Below are 26619 nucleotides of genomic sequence, written 5' to 3' on the forward strand. Positions count from 1 at the left end.
CCTTGTCTGAACGCAGTAAAAACACATTGTCAAACGTGAAAAATGAATGGGTTTCCGATATGAAAAATGACCACTCTGTCTCTCTCCGTCCTGAGACAATGACTCTTTGAATACACAAGGTTTCGGGTGATATGTAAAGTAAACTAGCCCTATTTCCCATCCAGTGAGGTTAATGATCCATGGGACTTGGGCTAAAAAACAAAGCAAATGGTTGTACTGGCTGGTGTTGATGCTGGCTCACAAGCCACCAGAAAGGTTAGACCCTAGTAAACGTTTTAGAGATCTTCAGCTTTCTGATGTCACAGCGATCTCTCATTCACTCGAGTATCAATCTGACTTTTTCCTGTAAAAACCTGAGTTCTTTCCATTTGAACCGACACAAAGAGGTCATAACATGTCTGCCCGAATCAATCGAGCGTATCTATTTGGTTTGATTATAAAATAAAACAATAACACAAAGATCTGGCTGATTTTTTAATTGCAATCTGCAGCAAAGAACCTTTAACGTATGTATTTTATGTATTTCTTTTGCGTTGCTTTATTTTCAAACGTTTAGTTATATTAAAATAAAAATACAAGAACACCAAGCTGATCTGCTCCTTTGAAAAAAAAAAAAAACATCAGAAGATAAGTGTGCAGTGCCTTTAAGGACAATAACTTTATGTGTTTCACATGCATTATGACCACATGATGCAGGTTATATGTCTGGTTTTCCTGTATTGTAGCATGTGGACTGCACTGCGTCCGTCTTCAGGGACCTGCTTGTGTTCTCATCCCCCACCGAGTGTTTTGTGAACGCAGCTTTACCAGCTTCTGCAACCCGATCCCCCTGTGGAAGCTTTGATGGAGGAGCTGTCTTCTCTGCATTTCTTTTCTCGCTCTGATTTCTGTCTCCATTTCTGTACATGGAGAATCACAGAGAATCGATCGGCGTTGAGTTTCTTCAACGCGCGGCGTGCGATTGCTCGTGTGTGTTTGTGTTTGCTGGTAATGACAGTCAGCCTTGTTTTTCATTCCACTTTGGGTCGATACTACATATGAGGCAAAGTGTAGCGTATGAGCGAGCTAATAGTCGGAGATATCAGGGACCCGCTTCTGAGTTAGAGATGGAAGATGCGCGTGTGTGTGTGTGTGTGTGTGTGTGTGTGTATCAATAAATAATGAGTTAAAACTCCTTGCGATCACCTGGCACAAAAGCAGAACCTCCAGCAGAGGTCAGAATCCACAAATGCAGTGTTTTGCCATTTTTATGATGTTTGAGTTACGTTTTCATGACTTCAATTTAAATCCAGTGATTTATATTTATTCAACCGAGGATAACAAATGTGTGTCAGTGAGTGTTACTCGCTCGGCAGCAGGTTGAGGTCACGCCTCCACTCTGAGACCCTCGAGTCAGATAAAGAGCAGCTCTGCTTTAAGCGGGATGCTGTAAAACTAACTTCATGGAGATCACATTAGTTGGAGCTCTGTAAAGACCTTTAGACGAAAGACAGACACGAGTCTGAGGAATTTCTTTTTCAGGTTTATATAATATAAGACACTCCAGCTCAATAGGATGTAGCATTATACTAATAGACCTCTGTGATACTTTCACAGTTGATTCCTGACATAAAGTCAATCATTTGTTCTATCATTTGTTTTACGGAAATTGTGTGTGTAACTATGCAAATTATGAATCTAAGGCTTACATTTGAGGAATTTATGAGAAATATTTGCATGCAAATAGCCAAAGTGCAGTAAAATAAACATTTAAATGTATATTTTGTCCGTTTTCTTCCTGAAAGCAGACTTTGTCATGAAGCAAAATAGCCCAGATCTCAATTGTGTGGCCGTGTGTGCCTCGTCTTAATACCATTCAAAAGAAGATAAATATATTTCATTTGTAAATAAGAGATCAGTGGTTTCCACATTTTTCAGTGGTGTCCCCTTAAAACAAAGCATATCTCCTCTGTCCGTTATCATGGGTTTCATAGTTAGTGTTGTCCTATGATTCATTTTTAATGATGTTTAATCTAAATCATTAAATCATTGTACAGAACCTAAAGTGGTGAATACAACTATCCAGTATTATAATAATACAAAAGCCTTAAAAACATGTTTTGCTGTAACAGGATATGCTCTCGGCCCCTCAGGGCTTCCAGTTCATTGTGTGGCCCCCGTTGGGGTGAACCACTGCGTGGACCAGGAGTCCTTATTCAAGTAGGACTTTAACACAAAAAACCCCAAACATGGAGATTGGAGAGGTCAGGGATAAGGTGACAAGAACTCCAACCGGATAGAATTGAATTGAACTTGCGTCAGTGTTGAGGCCGCCAGACCAAAAAGTGGCACCAGGGTCTTATTTTTCTAACAATCTGTTTTTCTCTTTTCTCCCTCTCTTCTGTCTCGCGCTCTGTTTCTCCATCCAGCACCCTCAACAACAACAACATCACCCTCATCCCGCTGTCCAGCTTCAACCACATGCCCAAGCTGCGGACACTGTGAGTACAACACACAACCACAGACACACACACCCAGAGAAAACTGCTAACATACAGGACAGACGCTCACACACGTGCACTCTGGGGTTGCACATTAACACATACACACATGCACAGAGATGTATTAGTGCCCACTTTCATGTAGATTGAGTACGTTCAATACGTTCACACACATCACTCTCATACAGAAACGCCACAAACACACACACACATACACACACACACACACACACACTACAGCATGGCAGCAGTGTCTGTGTGCGATCATCTAATCATGCTATAATAAGAGACCGACTCTTCCATTGTTTCATGACTGTGAATAATTATGTGGCTATGATGTACACACACACACACACACACACACACACACACACACAGACACAGATGGATACAGTGACATAATGTGCATGCACCACAAACACACTTGAGAAATGGTAACCTCATTAATGCCACAAGAAAGATATTTGTTTGGGCTCTATAGTTCAATCCTCTTGATTAATAAGAAGAAACCTCCTTTACTGATGTTACTGACGAGAACACAGACACCGAGAAACACACACACGCACACGCACACACACACACGCACACACACACACACACACACACACACACAGTCATGATCCAACATGAACCCCCGGCCAAGTCATCCTTTCTCATTGATAACAAGGGGGGTGTAATTTGCCTTTTTTTCTGTATTTAGTTGTGATGAGAGAGAGAGAGTTGCCAAGGCAATGGCACGCCATCTCTAGGGGGACTACCCATAATCCTGTGGGACTGTCTGAGTGGCAGACCATTGGTTGCGTTCCTGCTGGCCACACTGGTGTTGAATTCTGCCAAACCAGCATGCAGAGAATGGGATTTCCTCCTGAAATCATCATTTTTAATAAGCCCATGCGCGGTCATTCGAGCCTACTTCAAAAATGGGGATTTCTAAAAACAAGCAGGAAAACAATCGCACAAGTCCATTTGTCTTTTACGACCATTTTCCCCGTTCAACTTTTGAACGGCAGCGTCCCTCGACAGCCAATCACGTGGCAGGGTTTCTATATTTCCTGCATACTGCTGCAACTCCAGTGGCAATACGGCTCAAAATCAGCCTTTGGAAATTGGATTCTGGCAGCAGCGCTGCTTCGCAGTTGGCAGCAAATTGAGTACAGAGTTACCAATATCCAGTATCTTTTAATCACAAGCCCTCGTGCGCCTCTGTTTTCTGTCAAAACTGAGTGAGTGTCACCTCTGACTCCCTCCTTCACCCTCTTCCCTTTGTCTCTCCTCAGCCTTGCGTTGTGTGTGCATCCCATTTGACCTTTTTCTCCTGTTTTTCTGCCTTATTTTACACTTCTTCCTCCCTTTACTGCAATATTTCTTCTCTTTCAACCTCTCCTGTTATGAATGATCTGTTTCCCCATCATACCACTCTTTCCTCTCTAATTTTTCTCTGGTATTTATCTCTCACTTTGCTTTGTGTTCTCCTTCCACTCACCATCATCCCTCTTTTCTTCGTCACATGACTTCCTCTGTTTCTCCTGTCCTCTTGCCTTCCTCCTCTTCCTCATTTTATTTTTACTCTTCATGTTTGTCCCCCTCTCCTCTTCCCTATCTTTTTTACGCATCTGTCGACCTCTTCATCCTCGACCTTCTCCTCCTTCTTCCTGTCTCCTCAGTTTTACATCTCGTGTCCTCTCTTGTTTTGCCGGCCTCAGATTTCAGTGTTCAATTTGCTGCTTTTATAAAAACGACTCATTCAATCAATTGTTTGGAGATGCCCCTGATTTGGTTAGCAGGGAAGTTTGTGAAGTGTGTGTGTGTCTGTTTTGTGTAATTGTGTGTGTGTGTGTGTGTGTGTGTGTGTGTGTGTGTGTGTGTGTGTGTGTGTGTGTGTGTGTGTGTTTGTGTGTGTGTGTTTTTTACGTCTCTGTAATTAAATTGGCGTACCTCTCCAGCCACTTTTGTGATTTCTTCATATTGCTCCTTCTACATACTATCAGTTAATTTTATTATTTTATCTTTATTCTCTTTCTATCCGATTATCTACCTCTCTGTCTTCCTCTTCTTCCCTTTGCTCTTGTTTTCTGTCCGTTCTATCAGCAGTGATGATGTCACCCCGTGGCGTGTCTCATTCAGAAACTTGAACCAATGAAAAGTGATTCATCCACTGATTACCCTTGTGTGTGAGCGTGTGTGTGTGTGTGTGTGTGTGTGTGTGTGTGTGTGTGTGTGTGTGTGTGTGTGTGTGTGTGTGTGTGTGTGTGAGTGTGTGTTCAATTCTCTGTACTGGAGATGTACAGGAATAAACACACACACAGAGACACACACATTTCTCAGAAACACCAGGCAGGATGTCCTTAGACACAAATAAGCACAACAAACGCTATCACTGACTTGCAGCTAGTCCACACACACACACACACACACACACACACACACACACACACACACACACACAGCACTTTCTCCATACCCCCTGCCTCTCCCCATTCTCCCCTGTGTTTTAATCCTACTTGTCAGTAATTAAGGCTGAGCCGGGGGTGGGCCGGGACGTGGCTATCTCCATGCGGGGGTTTGACTATAAACTGGATTTATAATGGGAGAGCGGTATTAAAACCCGCTGCCCCCGCTGCTAGCATCAATGAGCCCATCTCTGTTCCATAACAGGATTTGTCCTCTGCTTTATTACAAAGGGAGGCCTGTCTTCTGAAAGGCTAGATATCCCGGCTGGCACATAATACGCTGACAAGACACTCTACTGTTCATCCACCCTCCTCCTCCTCATCTCTTTCTTTCTTTCTCTTTTTTTTTGAAGGTGTCAAATCTAGCCAGTGAAGCCTGTAGAGAGTCTTAGCTCTGTGAAACGTCTCCTGATGCTTTCTATATTGAGTTGTACCATTTAATTAATGCTACAAGTGAAATGTGAAACAGCTAATAGTATCATGGTTGCCTTTGAGTTCTTCAAATTTAAGTTTGCAATAGCTTAGCCACCTCAAACTAAATTATGTCTGAGTTACTGGAGTAGGAGGAAAACTCTGGAAGTAATATCTAAAAACATGAGCACATACTACCTAAACTAAAAGTATGGATATATAACACTAGAGGCCTGTGATATAATAAATGTACGTTGGTCATTTTGGTGAACTGACTCTTTAAAATATGTTCACGTGGAGGTCCACAGGCCCAGGAATCTAAGACACCTCCAATATAATCATGTCCTGTCTCTCTCAGAAATCAATAAACGACCTACAATACTCCAAAGACATGAAAAATACAATCTTATTTATTTGCTTTCTTGGTTCTCCTATTGCCTGATTTTTATATGATATTCCTCTTTTTTTATGTTCACTTTCCTTCTTTGTGTCCTCACTGTTCATCCCTGAATCGTTGCTTCAGTCTCTTTGTCCTGAATGATATTCTTATTCTTTCCTACCTTCGTCTCCGTCTCTCCTCTGTGTCTGTTTGGCTCTGTCTTTCTGAAAAGATTGTGATTTCGTGGCGTGAGTCTTTCCTCTAAAGGGAGTTATTGTCACGGACCTTGGGGAAATGAGAGTTGAGGATGCTGCTCTGTGTGTGTGTGTGTGTGTGTGTTTGTGTGAGTGCCTCTGTGTGTGTGTAAGTGTGTGTGTTTCACCGTGGAAACAGCCACACGATCCTGGCCAAGGATGTAAACCGTGTGAGAAATAGAAATTGAATGTGAATGCCGATTCAAACACATGTGCTCTGACTGAGCTGAGGTGCTTCACATGCTTTTTAAGAGACTCCTGCTTCTAGGAAGTGCACACTTCAGATGGGATAGTAAAGAATTCATCGAGCTCGTCACTCACTCATCCGTTCCTCTGTCTGTCTCAGGCGTCTGCACTCCAACAGTCTCCACTGTGACTGTCACCTGTCCTGGCTCTCTGATTGGCTCAGAGCCCGACGGGGCTTGGCTCCCTTCACCCAGTGCATGGCCCCCGCCCACATGAGAGGCCTCAACGTCCCAGATGTGCAGAAGAAGGATTTTGTCTGTAATGGTGAGTTCAACGTCAACACGCATCCACACAATAACCCGCTGAAATATCAAAGGGCGTGTCTGAAGGGCCCACTGAAGCACCTCTCTGCTTATCCAGGCATGCAAAGTGATGACGGGACTCTTTCCTCAAGAGTCAAGAAGGCATGCTTTTAGTTTGTTTTGTATTGCCTCTGGAACAAAAGCGATAACATTATTGTTGGAGAAAAGCTGCCAGTTTTTTGGTTGCATTGCAGCTACATAAAAATTGACGCACGATAGTGCCCGAAGAGCGAAACCGAGCCTCTAAAGTGATGTTTGAGAGAGCTAATCAGCTACACCAATATGAATCTGACATACAGAGTGTTTAGCGCCGATGCCTGTAGACACTGTTTGACGTAGAGGTCTACAACACATTGAATGTGATGACCAGCCCATTATTAGAGACAACATTGTTATCATCTACAGACGGCTCAGCATTGAGTTTATAGCACTGAAAGAATTACACCATGTAGACGGTGTAATCAGCGGAAAGGACAGTGTAAAAGCAGTATTGTTATCAGCTGCAGATAGACGCTGTTTATGGGTCTCTGATTCAGCTCCTGTGTTAATAGACTGTCAGGCTGTGCTCTCTTTATTAGCCTTTAGCCTTGTCTTTTCTCCCTACATGCTCTGCGGCAGACCTCCTCTTCCTGCTCTGTCCTCCATTCCCATCCCCTCTGTGTCAATAACACCCTGTCTTGCTCTTGTTCTTTCTTTCTTTTAGCCCTCCCTTTCACCTACTTTCCTTCCTTCCTCCATTACTATTTCATGATCCCTTCTCCCTCTCTCCCTCTCTCTCTTCCCCCCCCCCCCCCCCCCCCCGTTCATATCAAGCAATACTTAAGTTGACATACTGTGGCCAGAATATATTTAGTGCTGATATTCAGTTAATATTGCAATTTCCGCCCCTTTTATACAAATAAATGCTTCCCACGGGAGAATTTATTCTCGGCTTCTGAAGCGACACTGAAGCTCATATCATTGAGAGAAACTAGGATGAAATATACAGAAACAGCATCAAGGATTAAGAATAAAACAGAAGCGAAAAAATGACCGCAGATATTAGAGCAGGAGTAATAACTGCAGCTGCAGGCATGAAGGAAGCTCCTTTCCTCCAGCAACGGGTCAGACAAGTTAAAGTGTATCTATATATATATATATATACATACATGATATCTGTATGTTGCTGTCTCCAGGTCCCGCTCAGACAGAGGTGAGGACGTGTGCGCCTCAGGTCGCCGTGTGTCCACCCAGCTGCAGCTGCAACAACAACATCGTGGACTGTCGTCGTAAAGCGCTCACTGAAATCCCAGCCAACCTCCCTGAGGGCATCGTGGAGATGTAAGACGGCTTTGTTTTTGACCTCAATGCTACATGTGTCACATCGACTGTCTTTTTTCATTGGGAGCATATTTTTTTATCATCATGCATTGTGTTTTCTTTAAATGTGTGTGTTTCAAAGTATTATTACGGCCGTTTTTGATTTTCTTTCTATCTCAAACAGCATTTTTGGGCCACATTCACAATATTTACCCAATTCTCTGTGCATTATTTGACAAACAATATCTCATAAAAAAGGAACCATTTACTCTTTTAATTCATTGAACACGCCATCTTTACCTGTCACACTGCACTACTTCTATGCAGTGAGAGAGATTTGCTTCTATCGTCTTCTGTAGGAGACATTTTGAACTATTTGTAAGACTAAACAAACCTTCAAAACCAGTTTGAATAAAAAGTTAATTTAATCCAAACACACACAGACACACATTTTGGCTGACAAACACACAGCACACTGTGCTCTTCAGATGCTCGGGTTCAGCGTGAACTCGACCTCACATCAAACACGATCTCTGGCACACTGTGTTTGAGATTGCAGCAAAAACTCTATTCTTTTACACACTCGTACACTTTGCCTCCTCTTCTCTCCTCCTCTTCTCTCCTCCTCTTCTCTCCCCCTCTCACTCGTCTCTTACTCACATTTAGCCCCCCCCCCCCCCCCCCCACCACGGTGGGACATGTTTGATATCCGTATTGATCGCTGTACACTGTTTGTTTGTACAGAGGACAGCTGGTTGATTGCTCTCTGAGTAAAGGAGCAATTTCTCCCCCGCAACGCTACGCCAATGCCTTTATACCTCCCCAGCATAAGTAATAGATTCACACCCACATACACACGAATGCACTCGCATATATGCAGACACACCAGTTTTGTATGCGCAAACAAAGTATGTACTTGGGCACAAATTACAGGGACACAAACACACACACACACAATCTTGGATAGTCAACACACACACACACACACACACACACACACACACACACACACACACACACATACAGCATTAGCATTTTATCTGTTAATAAATGCTGTTGCGCCCACCAGAAACAATAGAGCATGATAAAATGATGTATTGTCAGTCCTACAAATGGAACAAAGTCATCTGATTGCTGGTGGCACCAATCGCTGCCAAATATGTGTGTGTGTGTGTGTGTGTGTGTGTGTGTGTGTGTGTGTGCGCGTGTGTATGGATACAGCATGCAAGTGTGTGTTTGTTGGTAATCTGTTCCTCCAAGTCAAATACATTCATCAAGCAATTTAGCAAAACAGGTTTGTCTCAAGGCGTTTAACTTCATTAGAACATTGACAGTGTGTGTGTGTGTGCGTGCGTGTGTGTGTGTGCGTGTGTGTGTGTGTGTGTGACGCGCACTCAGCCCATTGTGAAACTGCTCACCTGCCAAACCCATCTCCTGTTTCTGTTGCCGTTCAACCTTATAGATTTCTCATATCGTCTCCTTAAATGTCTTCCCTTTAATCCGTCCTTTGATATTGAGCCTCTAAGTGTCTTTGACTCAACCTTGTTTTAAAGCCCCCAGACATAATTTGTGACTTGTTGTGTGTGCAGATTGTCTCCGTCAATATTTGTACATCCTTGATTTATTTTGACCCCTTGTAGGTGTTGTTGCTCGCCAGGGGTGTGAGGCGTCAGTGTTTAGAAAGCAACATGAGCCGAGACACAACCACCTGTAAGGGCTGTGCTGCATTCAGGAGCAGGACCCCTTTCATTTAAAACTAACACAGTTACAAGGCGGCAGACACGAAATGTGATCACAGCAAATGTGATCAATATTTGGCTTTGGGTACATCTGTGACAAACCGTGATGAAAGACTACATAGATAGATAGATAGATAGATAGATAGATAGATAGATAGATAGATAGATAGATAGATAGATAGATAGATAGAAAGGAAAATAGCGGGATGAGAATGGAGGTCAAGAGCAGGACAGGGTGGGGTCTGACGAGAAGGAGGAGAGGAAAAAGAAGGGTGGATTAGTTCCCATTCATCATCCTGACAGCTGACCCTGTGGCTGGCCTTGGGACCTCAGCGCATCCTCCTCCTCTTGATTTTTCCTCTGTTCTCTCCTGTTGTCCACACTTCTCCGCTCCTCTGATTTCTCCATTGGGGTCATAGTTTCTCCCTCATCTTCTATCATTTCTGTTTTGTCCTCCTCTTTTCTTCCTTTCATTTTCTCTAATTCTGTGCTCCGTATTTTACTCGCGCCGCTTCCTCTGCCGCCTCTCCTCTCCTCCATTTCAGAGCAGCAACACCATAAAGAATAGATGAGTGACATGAATGTGTAGCCTCGACCATGAAGAAAGCAGAAACTAAACTGCAGTACATTTCCCCAAACGTAGGCTTTGTGCCTGGTTCTGACGGCTCCCCACACGATAATGGATTGAATACTGCCCGTGTGGTGTAATGAGTGTGCAGTCTTCCATAGAAAGAGATGTGATAACTTCCCAATGGCACTTAGCCTGAGGAAGTTGAAGACCCTCCTGTGTTCATGACAGTCTGACTGCATCTAAAGAACAGTGCTGTGCCTCCATCAAAGGGATGAATGAAACATTCAAGAATATGAGGAATTATGATTGGATACTTGTCAATGTACTGCTGTTACAGTTAAATCAATTAACCTCTGTGTGAAGTGGGCACTGAAACCTGCGTTTCACTGTGGTTAAGACGCAAAGCTTGATGGATCCAGCTAGCACCTTGGCATGTTTGCCACTGCACACATTTCTACATCACAGTACCTCTTGAACACTTGGGCCAGAGTCTTACTAAGCAAACAGGAACTGTCAGGTATTGGTTTCTCAGATTCTCATGTTGGTCCCATTTCAGCTTCCATTACTGCTGAGCTGCAAAATCTAACTCCACATTTCACGCCGACTGACCTTGAGCGGTCCCTCCTGCAAAGCACTGACCAGCCCGCGGAAATATTGTGTCGATTTTGATTGGAACAGCCACCCTTTGCACTCGGTGTGCCCTCGTGCTTGTCTCAGACTGTGGGGTAAACAGGACTTCATAATAACCGACGACCTCGCTGTCCTTGTTGAAATTCAACATCCAAAGGAAAGAAAATTAATGAAAAGAAACTTGTGTTGAAATTGTATTCAAATGTTCTCCTTGTATGTTTTAGGGGTAAAGTGTTTTTTTTAATTCATTTGAAGGGATTATTTAAAATCATCTGCTCTCTCTCTCTCTCTCTCTCTCTCTCTCTCTCTCTCTCTCTCTCTCTCTCTCTCTCTCAGTCGCTTGGAGCAGAACTTGATCAAGAGTGTCCCAGCAGGAGCCTTTTCTGCCTACAAGAAGCTCAAGAGGATGTAAGTCTGTTTGGATAAAACTGCATACACAGTCTCAAACACTCTCAAAGTTGGCAAGCGTGCGCTCTGATATGCATGAACATGACTCACATGAAGAACTTGCATTATTTTATGTGTTCATTCTTTAATTTAAACCAGTTAAGTCCTGTTCAGGTCAACTCCAACAATGGCATCATCTGCATAACAACAGATGATGAAGAAGTGTCATGCCCTTACATTTCTAAGTTCATTTGAATTGAAAATAAAGAAGACCCAGTATAAAACCTTGGGGCACTCCACACACAGTAATCTGTCTCAGGCTTCAGCTGTTTGATTCACAGTCTTTACTGCAGCAGACAGATATATTTTGTTTGAATTGAAATTAATCAAGAATTGGAACAATCAAATCAAAAAAAGGATCTAGAGTGTCAAGATCTTGAACTTCATGAATCTTTTACCCCAGTAGCTGAAAATGATTTCAATATGAAACTTTATTAACAGAAGCATAATCAGGTACTGACGTCCGCAACATTTACATGCACTATAAGCTACAGTCAAAAAGAAAAGAGCCTTCTTTCACATGTCTCATCTGTCTAAGTCCAAACCAGCACACACACACACACACACACACACACACACACACACACACACACACACACACACACACAAAGCTCGCTAGTGAAAAATGTCCTTATCATGCAAATGGATGAAAATGCCAGACTTTCAGAATCGTGCAGGGTGGTGAGGTTATCCACCCACCTCACACGCTCAGGTGGCGTTTTAACCTCCACAGAAGTGTTAAATAATATATCTTACAGCGGTGGAAGTGACAAGAACTGCACTTAACATGCCACTGCTTCCAGTCTCTCTCTCTCTCTCTCTCTCTCTCTCTCTCTCTCTCTCTCTCTCTCTCTCTCTCTCTTGTCACATCCCTTCCGCACCTCACTCTATCCATCACTCTCTCTCTGTCTCCATCCCTCATTTACTTACATATTCAGCTTTCTTTTTTTTCACTCATGTCCTCTTCTCTTGACCTCTGCTGATGTATTCTCTCGTGAACATTTGTCAGACAGTTCTAGGACATTCACACAGAGCGAACCCCATCACTGTGGATTACAGTAATTCTCTCTCTCTCTCTCTCTCTCTCTCTCTCTCTCTCTCTCTCTCTCTCTCTCTCTCTCTCTTCCCCCCAGTGACTTGAGTAAGAACCAGATTTCTGACATTGCCGACGATGCTTTTAGTGGCCTCCGCTCACTCACCTCACTGTAAGTATGACACAGGTACATGCTTACACACACACACACAAACACACACACACACACACACACATATCCAGACAGGAAAGTAATTGCATTTCCAGACATTAGGAAAGTACAAATGTTGCCGCTGTCGATGTTGACAACCGGACCACAGAGCCGCAGAGTGTGCATAAGCGCTGTATATGGGTCTTTGTATTTGCTTGTGTGTGTGTGTAATTGTACGTGCACGCGTGTGTTTGTGTGTGTGTGTGTGTGTGTGTGTGTGTGTGTGTGTGTGCGGGTGATTGTGATAAGAACATGAAGGACAGTTTAATTTGAATCAATCTGGAGCATGAAAATGAGACAGACAGACAAGACGGGGTAGACAAGGTGAACTCTCACAGCACACACACACACACACACACACACACACACACACACACAGACACACACAGCCGAGTCAGTTGAACATGAATGTCACTGAGAGGCACAACTTTTGCAGTAGAGGCCAGCTGAGGCGTGATGTAGAGCAAAGTATAAAATTGCTCAAGGGAATTAAATAGTTGCAGCTATAATTGGAGACACATCCCAGACATCACTTAAGTTTTGATGATTAAATGACATAAATGATCCAAACAGTGTGCGTGGGGAGAAGTGCCTTCGTGCTGAAATGACTGTGCAGTCTATTGTACGCGTATATTCTAGCAAACAGAAGTTTAAGCACTGGAAATAGCCAGCATTGTCTCTTGTAACACTCAGTTATTGTTCTTGAATCTTGAGGAACTGCCACTACTGACATTCTGACAACAATTGGACATAAGCAAACTATTTTGATACAAATGCACATGCGAAGCCACCACCGCCACTCCACACTGAACTTTACAATACAGCCACTAGGTAGGATACAAATATGGAGTTATAATACTTTAAATTACACTGAATATGATTCGGGATTACAAAATGTAAGAGAGGCCAAGTGTGAAGGGATACTGACTAAATCCTCAAAAGCAGAAGCAACTGTTCATTCACTCCATGCTGTTCCTCATTGCAGCAATGGAAAGATTATAATTCTTTAGTGTGATAAAACACATGAGATGCACCATAAGCTCCAGCGTGTGAGAGGCCAGCTTTGTAGCCACTGTAACCTAAATGATGTTGTTTTGGTGTCCTGTGCAGGGTGTTGTACGGAAACAAGATCACAGAGCTGCCCAAGGGATTGTTTGATGGACTGGTTTCCCTGCAGCTACTGTAAGTACTATCTGTGTGGTCTGTTGGTACGTGTGTACTTGTGTGTATTAGTGTGTTGCCCCCGGAAAACAAGGAAATACATTATTCAGTAAAGAGGAGAAGATCACCCTCGAATGAGGGATAGAAACACTGTAGCGTCGTGTTTTTTGACAGAAATCATGTCCAGCTACAGTTTTGAGTGTTTTTCCCTGCGTTTGATTCGTCGTAAGAACCCCAAATTATTTCCAATACTTGTGTTTATTGTATGTGTTTGTTCAGCAAAGTCTTTGGAAAAAAATGTATATCTGCAAAAAAGATATTTTGATCGTGAGCATGAACATCCAGCATGATGTGAGCCAGATTCCCCCAGAATGCCTCCTGGAGCGTCAATAAAACATCTTTTTTTTTAAAGATTAGAACCTAAAGAATCAGAATCTGCAACAAAAATCACAATAAAACAAAAGCCTTGACCTGTTAGGAAGGAGTTTCAGTCAAAAACCTGTGTCGTTTGGTTCAGCAATGAGAAAAATTATGAATTTTATGCCAAAACATTGTCTGAATGAGGCATGCTGGGACTTAAAATGGGCGCGGGAGGATTTTTCGCACACGGCTTCCAAAAGGTTTAATATGTCAAATAAAGGCCAACCTACACGTTAAAATGTGCTCATTGCATGTGATATATGAAATGAATGGAAAGTACTTTATTAATCCCCAAGGGGAAATTTTTTGTCCTCGTAGCATAACATTATAGCATTAGCATTAGCATCATTGGCCAGGAACATAACCGCTCTGTTTTATAACTTAGTGTGTTTAAAAAACAGTACCTGGAGGTCTCAGTGTGGCACTGTTGGCGGAAATATGTAAATAAATCTTGCAGTGTCCCTCAATATTTTCATTATGTTGGCTCCACTTGGAGCTCTACAATGGGATTAGGCTGTATTTGTGTTTGATACTTAATCGTCCCTGATAAAGATGCTTTGGTGACTTGGCATCAAGGAGTAACAGCGATACAAATATGTAATGCCTCAATATATATGGTGGTAATTTTAAGAGCCACATATAGTTATCATCACTATACGCAGTGATGATACATGAGCGATAGCAGAATCCCCTCTGTGTGCTCTGAACCTCCCTCTGACCGGCATCCTGTGAGTGGACGCAGACAATCTCAATGATCAACATGATCCTTATTGATGCACTGTTATGAAAAACTGTAATCTCTCATCGATCTTTTCATGTTTAGCGTCTACGAAGAAGCAAAGTGTTCATTGTGAATCATTTCTGGTGGGCACAGGCTCAAACTGCAGCAGTGGTACAGCGTGCAGTAGAAGCGTGGGCTCCGGCTCCACCGGTACCGTACGGGGCATATGGTCTCTGCAGATGCCGCAGTCCACTGCAGAAACACATAATGTTCTGGGCTTTTCCATCGTAAAAGTGAAGCGGAGCAAAGAGAATGAGGACGAGTGAATCCAACCCACAAACACCTTCAGCGGGCTCCGGTGGATCATTCGGATGCATGGTGCACAGTCAGGCGCAGAGAGAGAAGAGGTCGGGGGCGAGAGTGGGGATTGAACTATGGATGGGGACCGACGTGGACAAAAGTAAATGCAGATATGATTAGAAAAGAGAGTGAAGGAAAGCAGGGAGAGGAATGTAATTTGTGTGACGTCGTTAACATGGAGTGCTACCCTGATTGGAGAAGCAGTTCCCTCACGCCTTGTCACGAGGAAGACGAGGCGGTGATGTTAAACACCGGGTGCTTTGGTTGAGTTTTTTTAGCTGCACATTATGAGCCCTTAATCGGATACTGCTTCTGTGCAACTGCTTCAATCGCTGAGTAAATATAGTACTGAATGACTCGTTAATATTCCTGTCGCGTCGCCACGTCATTGGTCAATCCCACAAAGACACTGCCTGCAGGTGTTTGCCTCTCTCTCTCTCTCTCTCTCTCTCTCTCTCTCTCTCTTTCTCTCTCAGCGGCAATGGAGGCGAACATGTCTTTTAATATTTCGCCGCTGATAAAAGTGGTCAGTTTGTCATAAATTTCGAGCTGCTGGTATTCTCCCATACAGAGTGATAAGTACACATCATGTATTCGCTTTGACTGGGGAATCTAGCAGCACGTCAACCTTTCATGACAAATATGTGTTTATTGCTTTGTATAGCTACCGGTCTGCTGTTTATATTGTCTGCGTTGCTTTGTTTTACTGGTGCAGCTTCAAGTAATTAGTTCCCCCTGTGAGCTGCCTAATGAGGTGTGGATATGTCGCAGAGCAGCATGTGTGTGTGTGTGTGTCTGCCTGTGTGTCCGTATGTGTGTGTATGTATAGGCAGGTTGTGCCGGTATAGGCGCTCGTTAGGATGCCTTGAGATGATTAAGCGGCAGCAAGCACAGTTAGTCACCTGTCAGACACAGGAAGAGAGAGAGAGAGAGGAGAGGGAGAGGGACAAAGAATAGGAGAAAAGAGTTTTTGGGTGATATCGAGACAAGAAGTGGAAAAAAGAAAAGAAAGCTAGACGTACAGGCGAAAAGCTGTCAACTTGGCTGCATTAGCGGATGAGGTGCAGGTATGGAGGAGAGAGATGTAGGAAAGGGTGGAGGTGAAAACCTTTCCTGTCATTTACCTAATCCCTATATCACATTTCTCATTTCCCTGTCTCTCCTTCGTTTTCTCTGCCAGCTTCTTTCACTTAATTGTATGTCTGTGTCACTCAGAATTAAATCTTCGCCTGTCCCCTCGCTGTCTCGCTCCGTTCTTCCATCTCCTCTTTTCCTCCTTCATTCCTTCCTTTCTACCCCTTGCCATCTGTCTCCCCCATCAAAACAAGATATCACAGCCAGACCCAACCGAAGAGAAAGGGAAAATATATAAAACCGCAATTTGCAGATTTATGTGTCACAGCCAGGCAAAATATAATCATAACTGTGTGCAGAGGGTATGAGAGGATGTTGGGAGGCACTGGGGAGGAAACAGGGAGAAGAAGAAGAGGACGGGGGAGGAAAGTCGTGGTTTTTCAGGAGAGATGCATCGGAGAAAATTACAATGTCTCATTATCTGCATTTGATGATTAAGTTAAATAAGTAAAGTTAAAAAAAAAGATGAATAACAAAGGGCTCTTGCTTGTGTTTCAGGCTGCTGAACGCCAACAAAATTAACTGTTTGAGAGTCAACACCTTCCAAGACCTGCAGAACCTCAACCTGCTGTCGCTGTACGACAACAAACTGCAGACGATCAGCAAAGGACTGTTCGTGCCTCTGCGCTCCATCAAGACTCTGTGAGTACATTCAGCTTTCAGGAGTTGTTCATTAACACAGCCGCTGCAATTTCAATGGACAGGCAACTATTTCCATCGTTGGTTAATCGTTTTGAATTTTTTTTTCTGTTCCCAGCTTTTGAAATGTGACAGATTGTTGTTATTCTTGTCAAATATATATCAGGAAATTGAATACATTAGGGTTTTGGACAGTTAGTTGGAGAGAAACTAGCAAACTGACTGACTGGAGCCCCTGAGAGGCTTTGAAAGACATTAGACATGCGTTTGGTAACAAGCTGAAGGACTTGGAACCAGCGAATACCATGTCGACTGACAGGGAAACATAATATTTTAGGATTTTGCACAAGTATGACTGCACAGTTTAATTCTTTGTGACATCTGACGTCCTGGATTAAGGTTTGGGGTTAAAAAGTTGCATTTTTTTATGAGTCGAGCACAATACCTCAACTTCTTCTTTTCCTAAAGCTGCTCTTTCTTTTCTCTGGATAATAAATGAAGGTTATCAGTGTTACGGCCGCTTGAAACAGAGACTACCTGTCTTGCTGCATACCTCAGGGAAGATGTAGCAGACACCAGATGTTAAGAGCTGCAGATGTGAAATCATACACAGGTTTTGGTTGAAGCAGGAATGTCTGCCATCAGTCAGCAACTGTAACTCTGTGGTTGTCATCTTTTTTGGCCTGTGACAAAACTTTCTCTCTCTCTCTCTCTCTCCTCTGTCCCTCTCTCTCTCTCTCTCTCTCTCTCTCTCTCTCTCAGCCATCTGGCCCAGAATCCCTTTATGTGTGACTGTCACCTGAAGTGGCTGGCGGACTACCTGTTCGACAACCCTATTGAGACCAGCGGAGCGCGCTGCAGCCACCCCAGGAGGCTGGCCAACAAGCGCATCAGCCAGGTTAAAGGCAAGAAGTTCAGGTGCACAGGTAGGAGACGAGTTCACGCAGACACACCCTGCACACACACACACACGCACACACACACACACACACACACACACAGAACTACACATGCAGGGAGGGAGTCGCCGCTGAAGGTTAATAAAGCCTCATGTTGATCATGTAACGGGTAAAATGCCAAAATGCACAGATAAATCATTATAAACACGCATGTTTGTTTGTGTTTAATTAGAAACGAATGTGTGTTTTCTGACACACACACACACACACACACGCATTCACATACAATCTCTATGTCTCTCTGTGGTAGGATTGTATTCCTGTTATTCCCTTGGATTTGAGCTGTGGGTCTCACTAATTACAGCACAGACCAATTCAATACACTCCAGCAGCACAATAACTAACCCAGCGGGGACCGGCCATAGACTGTGATCGCCCACTTGTGTGAGCGAATGAGTGCGTCTGTGTTTGACTGTGTGTACACTTCACATCCTCAGTGCCTCTCCACGGTGGCTCCTCACATTGTTTTCTAGGTCTTAAATATTGTTCATTTTTTTATGGATCACTAGAGGGGTGTAATCAAATCTCTTTCCAGACATTTTACAGACTATTTGAATTTTGTGAGAACGGTGGTTGTGAGCAAATCACTGATTTACAAAGCAGCAAAGAATATCTTAGCTCCAACATTCACTTTGCCTTGACACTGAGCAATAGATTATAACAAAACAGATTCATCACAGCATGTATTTAATAAGCAGCAGCATTCGTATGCTTTGATGTCAGGGTTTGTTGTACAGTGAGCAACAACAAGGTTTCTATAACAGCAGGTGTGTCCAACACATTCTCTCCCTCAACATGTCAATACAGGCGACAACAAAACCACTCAGATCTCATTATAATAATTAGAAAAAAAGGCGGTTGAAGGTAACTTGAGAAAAGACGGATGTGACTGGACACAGGGCCTCGCGAGTTACTGCAAACAGCCTCATGTGGACGCTGGTGAATTGACGTTGGAGTTACTTGAAAGGACTTATTTGCAACATGGAAGGTGTCCGTGGTAAGATCTGAATGTTAGTGCTTTGTCCGAGCAGCTCAGCAAGGTGACGATGCTCCTGAAGCCGGTTATGGCTGTCCTCTTTGCTTTAGCCCTTGCTGTCTGCAGTCCCACGCCTCTCCTTGCATCTCCTCTTCTGCTCTGGACCTTGTGGACATTTTCGCTATCGGCGGGCAGTCCCGCCCCCCGCCCCCTTCCTCCTGTGTGGATCTGCAGCTGCCTGTTGCCTCTCCTATCCTGTATGGACCGTGCCCCCTCCCCTGACTGGCTGGTGCAGCTCTCTGTTGCCCCACCTTCCTCCTGTGTGGACCTGCATTCTGATTGGTTCGTGCAGCTGTCTCTTGTGCTTGATCTAACCATGTGGCCCCGCCTACTGTGGCATCACATGGTTCCGTCAAGCGCCAGGGACCGCCGAGCACACACCCACCTGCCTCTCCAACGCAATCACACACCTTGGAGCAAAACCTTCAGGGCTGAATACTGTTTGTCTGCATTGATGTGTGTCGGGCTTCTGGGACTCTGAACTGTGGTTGAACTAAATGGACATTGACAAGTCATCTAACATCAATTCCTATTTCAATCAGTGATGAATATCCATCATTCAAACCCTTCATAAACACCTATATTCATCATGAAGGCTCCAACTTCAACATGCATTCGAGCTCAACTTTCTCCACAGACTCCTACATTCTTCTTCCTGTTGTTTTGATGTGGAAAGTATTGATTTGTTCTTGTAGGGTCTCAAATGCTTGTTGATGTCCTGTGACGCCATATTTTGCTTTCAGTTCGACTCAATGAAGAACAGAACTAGACGTATTGAAGGCTCTCCAGTGTCTAGCCAGATCAAGAGAGGGTCACGTCCTTTTTAAAAAAAAAATTGTGTTCATATTCTTGTTTGTTTACATGCATGCTGAAAAAAATATGCGCAGCGTGAGAGAGGAACGCTGCCTGGCTGTAGGGAGTGCAGGACGACCTCAGAGTCTTTGAAAAAAACCTGAATAATGTACAATATTTGGGACAAGCTGTTAGACAACCCGGGAAATAGCTCCTTTTTAAAGATAGTTGTGATGCTGTGTTTTTGTTGTAATAGTTTGAAATAGTCGTATTAAAAATGTATTCGTAAAGAATGGTAAAAGTTTTACCTTTTGAATTTTCTTTACTTTTCTTTTTCGGTGCCCTCCCCCCTATGGATGTACGGCACCTTCCTTAGCGCCTTTGGCTAGCGCGCTGTACCTCGCCTGCTAGATCCTGTAGTTCACATTCACAACCATCCCCACGTTACGTCCCACCTGCTTTTCATCTGGCAAAATCTGGTCTGGCTGCACCTGTACACCTGTGACCACTGACAAAGCGCTGGCGGCGCTTTAATGACTACCGTGACTGATCCCACCACCTCTGTACAAACTGCTTTCCCCATTTTCTGCTCCAACTGGGGGGACTTTAAAGAAAAAAAGTCCAGCTAATACTGTTATATGGGTTTCCTCATTCTTTCCTTCTTTCCTACTATCCTTTTTTTCATTGTATGTTCCTTTATGTCAACGTGCCAACCAACAAGGTGTGCGGCATCAAAAGGTCTGCCACTGAAAGGTGTTAACCAGACAATTCTCCAAACAGTAAGACATCATTGAAGAAAGAGTTATCAATAACCGGTGCAAATGACCCCTCAACAGGTGCTCCATGGTTCTAATGCAGCGACCATGTGAAAACACATAAAAGGTGTGTGAGGAGAGAGTTGAGAATGAAGAATCTAGTTGCTTGGCACAAATTTTAAAGCTGTCTGATAATTGGTTGGCAAAAAAAAAACTGAAAATGAACAGAGAGAGAGAGAGAGAGAGAGAGAGAGAGAGAGAGAGAGAGAGAGAGAGAGAGAGAGAGAGAGAGAGAGGTAATGATAACCGTGAGAACTATAAAGTGTGTTTGTGGTGCTACATGATATAAACCAGCTCCATTCCACAGGCGCTAGCGGTCATAAATATCTGCTCACATTACATCTAAATAACAGAAGTGGTCTCTGGCTCACCTTGTTAAATAAAAGCATCCGGGGTTAAACCACTTGTATCAACTAAATGATTCCATAAAACCACTTGGATATCTGTTTGTTAATTTGATTTATAGCCATGTACCGCACCGGCTGCATCCGCCCTGTGCATGCTCCACTGTGCTGCAGCGGCATGCAGCCCGCTCCTTCAAATAGACGAGGTGGACACAGTTGCCTTGCAAATGACTGGTTGGTTAGTTATATTTTACAATGTTTGACAGCTGAAATTTGAGCAAAAAGGAGAATTTTCCAAACAAACTTCAATGAGAAACAGATGAGACGGATAAGGGCAAGCTGGCAGGAAGGAAGCAAAATGGCCCCATCTGAATATGCATGTTTTCTTTTCTTCATGATTGGTTGAATATGTATTGGGATGATGTGTTGTCTGTTGAATATAAGGGATGAAGAACAGCTTTAGTGCTGGTCAAATGCAAATGGGACAATATTTGTATTTTATTAAAAACCTGCTGAATCAAACATTACAACTTTCTGTCTCTCTTTCCTCCCCTCCATCTTTTTCTCTCTCCTCTCCTCTGTGGACTTCATTTACCTGGTTTCCCTCCTTCCCTTCCCTTCCCTTCTTTCTTCCTGTATATCCTGTTGCCTGTCCTCCTTCCCTGTATTTTCTGTTGCACCTATATCACTTCCTCTCTCTTTCGGTCTTTCCCTCCCTCTTCCCTCTGCAGGTCAGGAGGACTACCGGAGTCGCCTGAGTGGCGATTGCTTCCAGGATCTGGTGTGTCCAGAGAAATGTCGCTGTGAGGGCACCGTGGTCGACTGCTCCAATCTCAAACTGACCCGTGTACCTCCGCACATCCCCGAACACACCACCGACCTGTAAGTCGGCCGGCGTTTTCCTTTTCACACCCACCCACACACATGTACTACACGCAAACTCAGAAAGAAATAGTGGGTTCAGAGCCATGTGTTCTCCACTAACATGCCACAGAACTGTCCAGAAGTTGTTGACTTTATCCGGCTCGTGCAAAACACGCAGCCATATATACACATTGAAACACGCATGGGTACAAACAGAAGCGTCTCGGCTTGCATGCATGCAAAGACACAAACGCTCGTATGCGATGCACACAACGATGTCTGCCCAGAGCAGTGGCATGAATGCACTTTTTATTTTCAAGCACCCAGACCAGATGCCTCTCAACAGTCTTTTCCATCTCCCTCAAAGTCCCAAAGGAGCCATCATGATGTCTGGAGAAGGGTCTCACACTAGAATACTGAACAGTCCCAGAGATCATTCATTTTACTGCTGAGAAATAGAAAAGAGGGAGGGGGAGGGGGGGGGCAGATAACACGCAACAGGAATACTGGAACCTGATTGTAAGGAAAGATGAAAAAGCCTGTATGTGTTCATGATTTGCTGGATTAAATAAACATGCTGGTATTATGCTGAGGAATTGTGGGAATGGGTAAGAATAATTCATAATCCCATTGAGCCACGGAGTTATAAAATCACATTTCGAAAATGTAATTTCAATGGTAAATACTTAAAAAGTAATAAAACACACACCGACTGAGACCGAAAACTGGATTTGTCATTCAGAGCTGCGCCTCAAGAGAAGTGTGCTGCCGCTGGAATCAGCCAGGCCCAGTATCATAATAATAATATAATATTTCCACACAGGAATTGTGAATCCAGCGAGAAGTTTTGCCTAATAACCTTGAATCCTCTTTAAAACGTAGGTGAGGGATGGAAAGCTTCTGCCATGACTCACTGAGGTACTCATGGGGAATAGCTGTAGAAAAAGGGACCACTGCAGCATCCAGGAAGATGCAGGATTGCCACTTTGAATAACTAATAATGTCAGCATCCCACAGACCATTAGACCCCAATTCCTCTCTCGCTCTGTTTCTTTGGTTCTGCTTCTCTCTGTGAACTCTTGCATCCTCCAATCCTCCCTCCTTTTTCTCGCCTCCCATTCCCAGGGTGCTTGATGTCCAAAACATAACCTCTGTCCTTCGTGGTTGGTTAGAGGGCACATCAGAGTTCCCACTGTGTTGACACCCTCTCTCTTTTTCTTGCCTGTTCCTTAAGAACACAACCAACCAGTGGCTTTTTGAAGGCCACACACACACACACACACACACAGAGACATGCACGTACACACACAAGCAGCCAGTTGTGCCCTGTGTAACCTGCCTCATCAGGGGAAATCAGGGGAGGTTGTGACTGAGCTGAAGGCTTATATATATATATATATATATATATATATATATATATATATATATATATATATATATATATATATATATATATATATATATACACTCTCTTTTCTCTTCTGTCTATCTTTCTGTCTTTCTTCTCTTCCCTCTGGCCACACACATCCTTGACACCGGCCTTGTGAGTGTGCAATAAGTATAAAGGAATCAGTTTTAGGAGAATTATTTGCACTCAATACATTTGTACTTTTACTGCATCACAAGTTAAAGCGATTGCAAACGTTGTAAATGTCCTCGTGTTGTTTTATCTATACGGACGTTGCAATGTTATTTCGGTCTGGCCTCATCCAGCTGGATCAATCTTTAAACTCCCTCTGTATCTCATTAGAAAGTGTTCCCTCCAGCTGAACTCTCACTTTCTTTCCTCCATTTCTCTCACTCTGTGTCTTTCACACACACGCTCTCCGACACACATACACAAAGAGCATTTTTTTGCTTCACCCTTTTAGTACAAATTACCTCAATAAAGCAGATGTCGAGCTTCCTATCTCTCAAACGGTTTTCTCTGAGCTTAAGGGCAGTGTGGATATTGATGACCGCATAGAAAAGATTCATTGCTCTTCTCCATCTTCTCTTCTCCTCTTTTCTCCAGTATGTTTAATTATTCTTGGCTTCCCCCCCTCTGGTTTTGTGGCACATCATACTTCAATGGTCACTAAAGGCCTCTTAACCTTCATGCGGTCATCCCCCCTCACTTGCATCCTCTCTCTCTCTCCATCTTGTGTGTGCATGAACGTAAATTTCTCTGTATTGACTCCCAAGCAGTTTGTTTTCATGAACGAATTAATGTCTAACTAAATTCCTCCATCATTCTCTCTTTAGGCGGTTAAACGACAACGAGATTGCCGTCCTGGAGGCGACGGGGACATTTAAGAAGCTGCCTAACTTGAAAAAGATGTACGTATTCTTTTTATTTATTTATTCATTACATCATGCATGCATTTAGGAGGGTGAGAATCTCGTTTTGAATGCCATGGAGCTCTTTTTGAGTTGTTCAACATGTTGCGGACAGAGGACTGAATGGATCACATTTCAATCAAAAGGATGAGGGTTTGGAAAAATAAGAGCAGATGGATGTGAACAGATGTAACTTTGTGGAGGTCAGAGTTAAGGGATGCAAGAAGACGAAGAAGTGAAGAGAGAGGAGGGAAAGCAAGGTGGGAACGCGAGAAAGAGAGGAGGACGGAAGCAATAGACGATAATAAGGAGGGAAGAAGGGAAGGATGAAGATGAGAGTGTGAGGAAACACACATGCAAAGTGGCCCAAAGTGAAAATTAGAGTGACACGAGTGAGGGAAGGAGGAAGAGGAGTGGCTGGAGGCGAGTAAGAGGAATCAAGGGGCCGAGAGAGATGGAGAGTAAGGATGGGTGGGTGGAAGCTATGAAGGAAGCGAATATTAAATGGGAATAGAAGATGGGCCTTCGGTTGAGATTTACAGTCACTCCTTATCTACAACCTCCTCTCGATTTGTTTGTCTGTGTGTGTGTGTGTGTGTGTGTGTGTGTGTGTGTGTGTGTGTGTGTGTGTGTGTGTGTGTGTGTGTGTGAGACAGAGCGAGATAGAGAGCGACAGAGGTTGATTTATTGGAGAGGAAATTGCTAACCATCTAGCAGTGTCAGTGACGATATAGATTGGCTAACACTCATTTCCATTTTCCTTCTCTCAATTCCTTTCCTCTCTTCTTCATCTCCTCCTTTCCTCCAATATTTTCTCTTATCCTTGCATCGGCTATGCTACTTTTCATTTGACTCTAAGTTTGTCTGCCATCATTTAATTTTTTAACCGTCCCCATCCACTTCTTACTCTTTACTTCTCCTCTCATCTTCCATAAAGCTGATAAGAGGAAACACAAAACTATGAATGGAAGCGACAGTAGTTGTGATAGCTATCATCTCAAGTTATTGTCTCTGTGGCCAAATGCTCTCTTTTCATTTTCATTTTTCTCATTATGTGCAAGGAAGAGAGATAGCAATAATTTCCAGTTGTCTGTGACCACTTGTCTCATTTTCTTTCCCGTGTGTGTGTGTGTGTGTGTGTGTGTGTGTGTGTGTGTGTGTGTGTGTGTGTGTGTGTGTGTGTGTGTGTGTGTGTGTGTGCTTTGTAGTGTATCGAGTGATGACTCTAAGATGTTATATCTCTTGTACAATAAGAGGATATTAAGATGAAGGAGAGAAGAGTTAACATTTATTAGTTGAAGGGGCATGATTGATTATTGCAATTAAACAGGGAACATCATGTGTGTGTGTGTGTGTGTGTGTGTGTGTGTGTGTGTGTGTGTGTGTGTGTGTGTGTGTGTGTGTGTGTGTGTGTGTGTGCATGCAAACACTTCATATGTGTCTGCATGCGGTTATCCTGCAGGTGGTCATCCTGCCTGTACTGTAGTTAAATCCAAGCAGAAAAAAGAAACAGCCAAATCTTAACATCCTAATTTGTCCCTCCTCCAGAAACTTGAGCAACAACAAGCTGAGGGACATCCGTGACGGTGCCTTTGACGGAGCGGTGGGAGTTTTGGAGCTGCTGCTGACGGGGAACAAGCTAACTGGACTGCAGGGACGCATGTTCAAAGGCCTCAGTGGCCTAAAAACGCTGTAAGTCTGGTTAACATCAGTGTGCGTGTGTGTGTGTGTGTGTGTGTGTGTGTGTGTGTGTGTGTTCAACACTGTATTTAGTGGTCTGCTTGTAAATAAAGTGAACACTGTGCCATTATGCGGGCTCCATGTAACCCCACAAGTCTCCATGTTCCTCCCACTCTGAACGCTAATGCTAATGAATTTTAAGTCAAAGTCTGTTCACTCCTTTGACTAAAAGCATTATATGAAGAACAAAACGAATGCTTTTGATGCACAGATCAAACACAGGAGGAAACCTTTCTGACTATTTATACTTAAGTTGTCCCGTTCACCGTCCCAGGGCTGTTATTGGTCCTCGTTGTGACGCCGTAAACCGTGTCGACTATGACGTGTGTTAGCATCTGACTTATGATGGACTCCATACACTTTTATCTGTCCCTGATTAAAAAGAGAGGACCAGGATTGTTTACTCACTCACCCTGAAATCAACGCCGGTGACACAATATTGTTGCTCCTCTAATTTGGGCGCCCACCACAAATAGGCTCGCGTTCAATTAGAGGTTACAGGATAGCATACGAAATCATGAGCTAATGATGCTGTCTGTGTATGCTCAGTAATGACTAACTAATGCTACTATATATATATATATATATATATATATATATATATATATATATATATATATATATATATATATATATGCCGACTAATGACTCTCTAATGGCATCATGGATGTCTCTGTATTATGTTAAGAGGCTCCCTGCTCCAGTAATAGCCTGGCTAACTAGGTTAGCCTGTCCCAGAGATTGCTAATGCTAACTAACTCAGTTAGCCTGGTCCCACATGACTGCATGTCTAAAGCTAATGTCATATTGCAGACTCTGTCATGGTTGTCTGGGGACTGGTTTGAATTTACCTTCTGCTTTCT

At 43.4% G+C, this 26619-nt stretch overlaps 1 protein-coding gene across 1 annotated transcript in view; it reads left to right on the top strand.

The window, feature by feature from the left end:
- slit3 (slit homolog 3 (Drosophila)) overlaps positions 1-26619 on the top strand; it is a 232179-nt gene that overhangs the window by 160684 nt on the left and 44876 nt on the right. The window contains exons 7-17 of the mRNA XM_068594006.1: positions 2409-2480; positions 6321-6484; positions 7698-7842; positions 11098-11169; positions 12342-12413; positions 13563-13634; positions 16747-16890; positions 17650-17813; positions 21565-21715; positions 23942-24016; positions 25565-25708. Of these exons, the coding sequence (XP_068450107.1) occupies positions 2409-2480; positions 6321-6484; positions 7698-7842; positions 11098-11169; positions 12342-12413; positions 13563-13634; positions 16747-16890; positions 17650-17813; positions 21565-21715; positions 23942-24016; positions 25565-25708 (1275 nt within the window). The remainder of the gene's footprint in view (positions 1-2408; positions 2481-6320; positions 6485-7697; positions 7843-11097; positions 11170-12341; positions 12414-13562; positions 13635-16746; positions 16891-17649; positions 17814-21564; positions 21716-23941; positions 24017-25564; positions 25709-26619) is intronic.

Source organism: Clinocottus analis, unplaced genomic scaffold, assembly GCF_023055335.1.
Source record: "Clinocottus analis isolate CAN_PGR_092001 unplaced genomic scaffold, fCliAna1.0.p SCAF_10, whole genome shotgun sequence".
NCBI classification, from domain to species: domain Eukaryota; kingdom Metazoa; phylum Chordata; class Actinopteri; order Perciformes; family Cottidae; genus Clinocottus; species Clinocottus analis.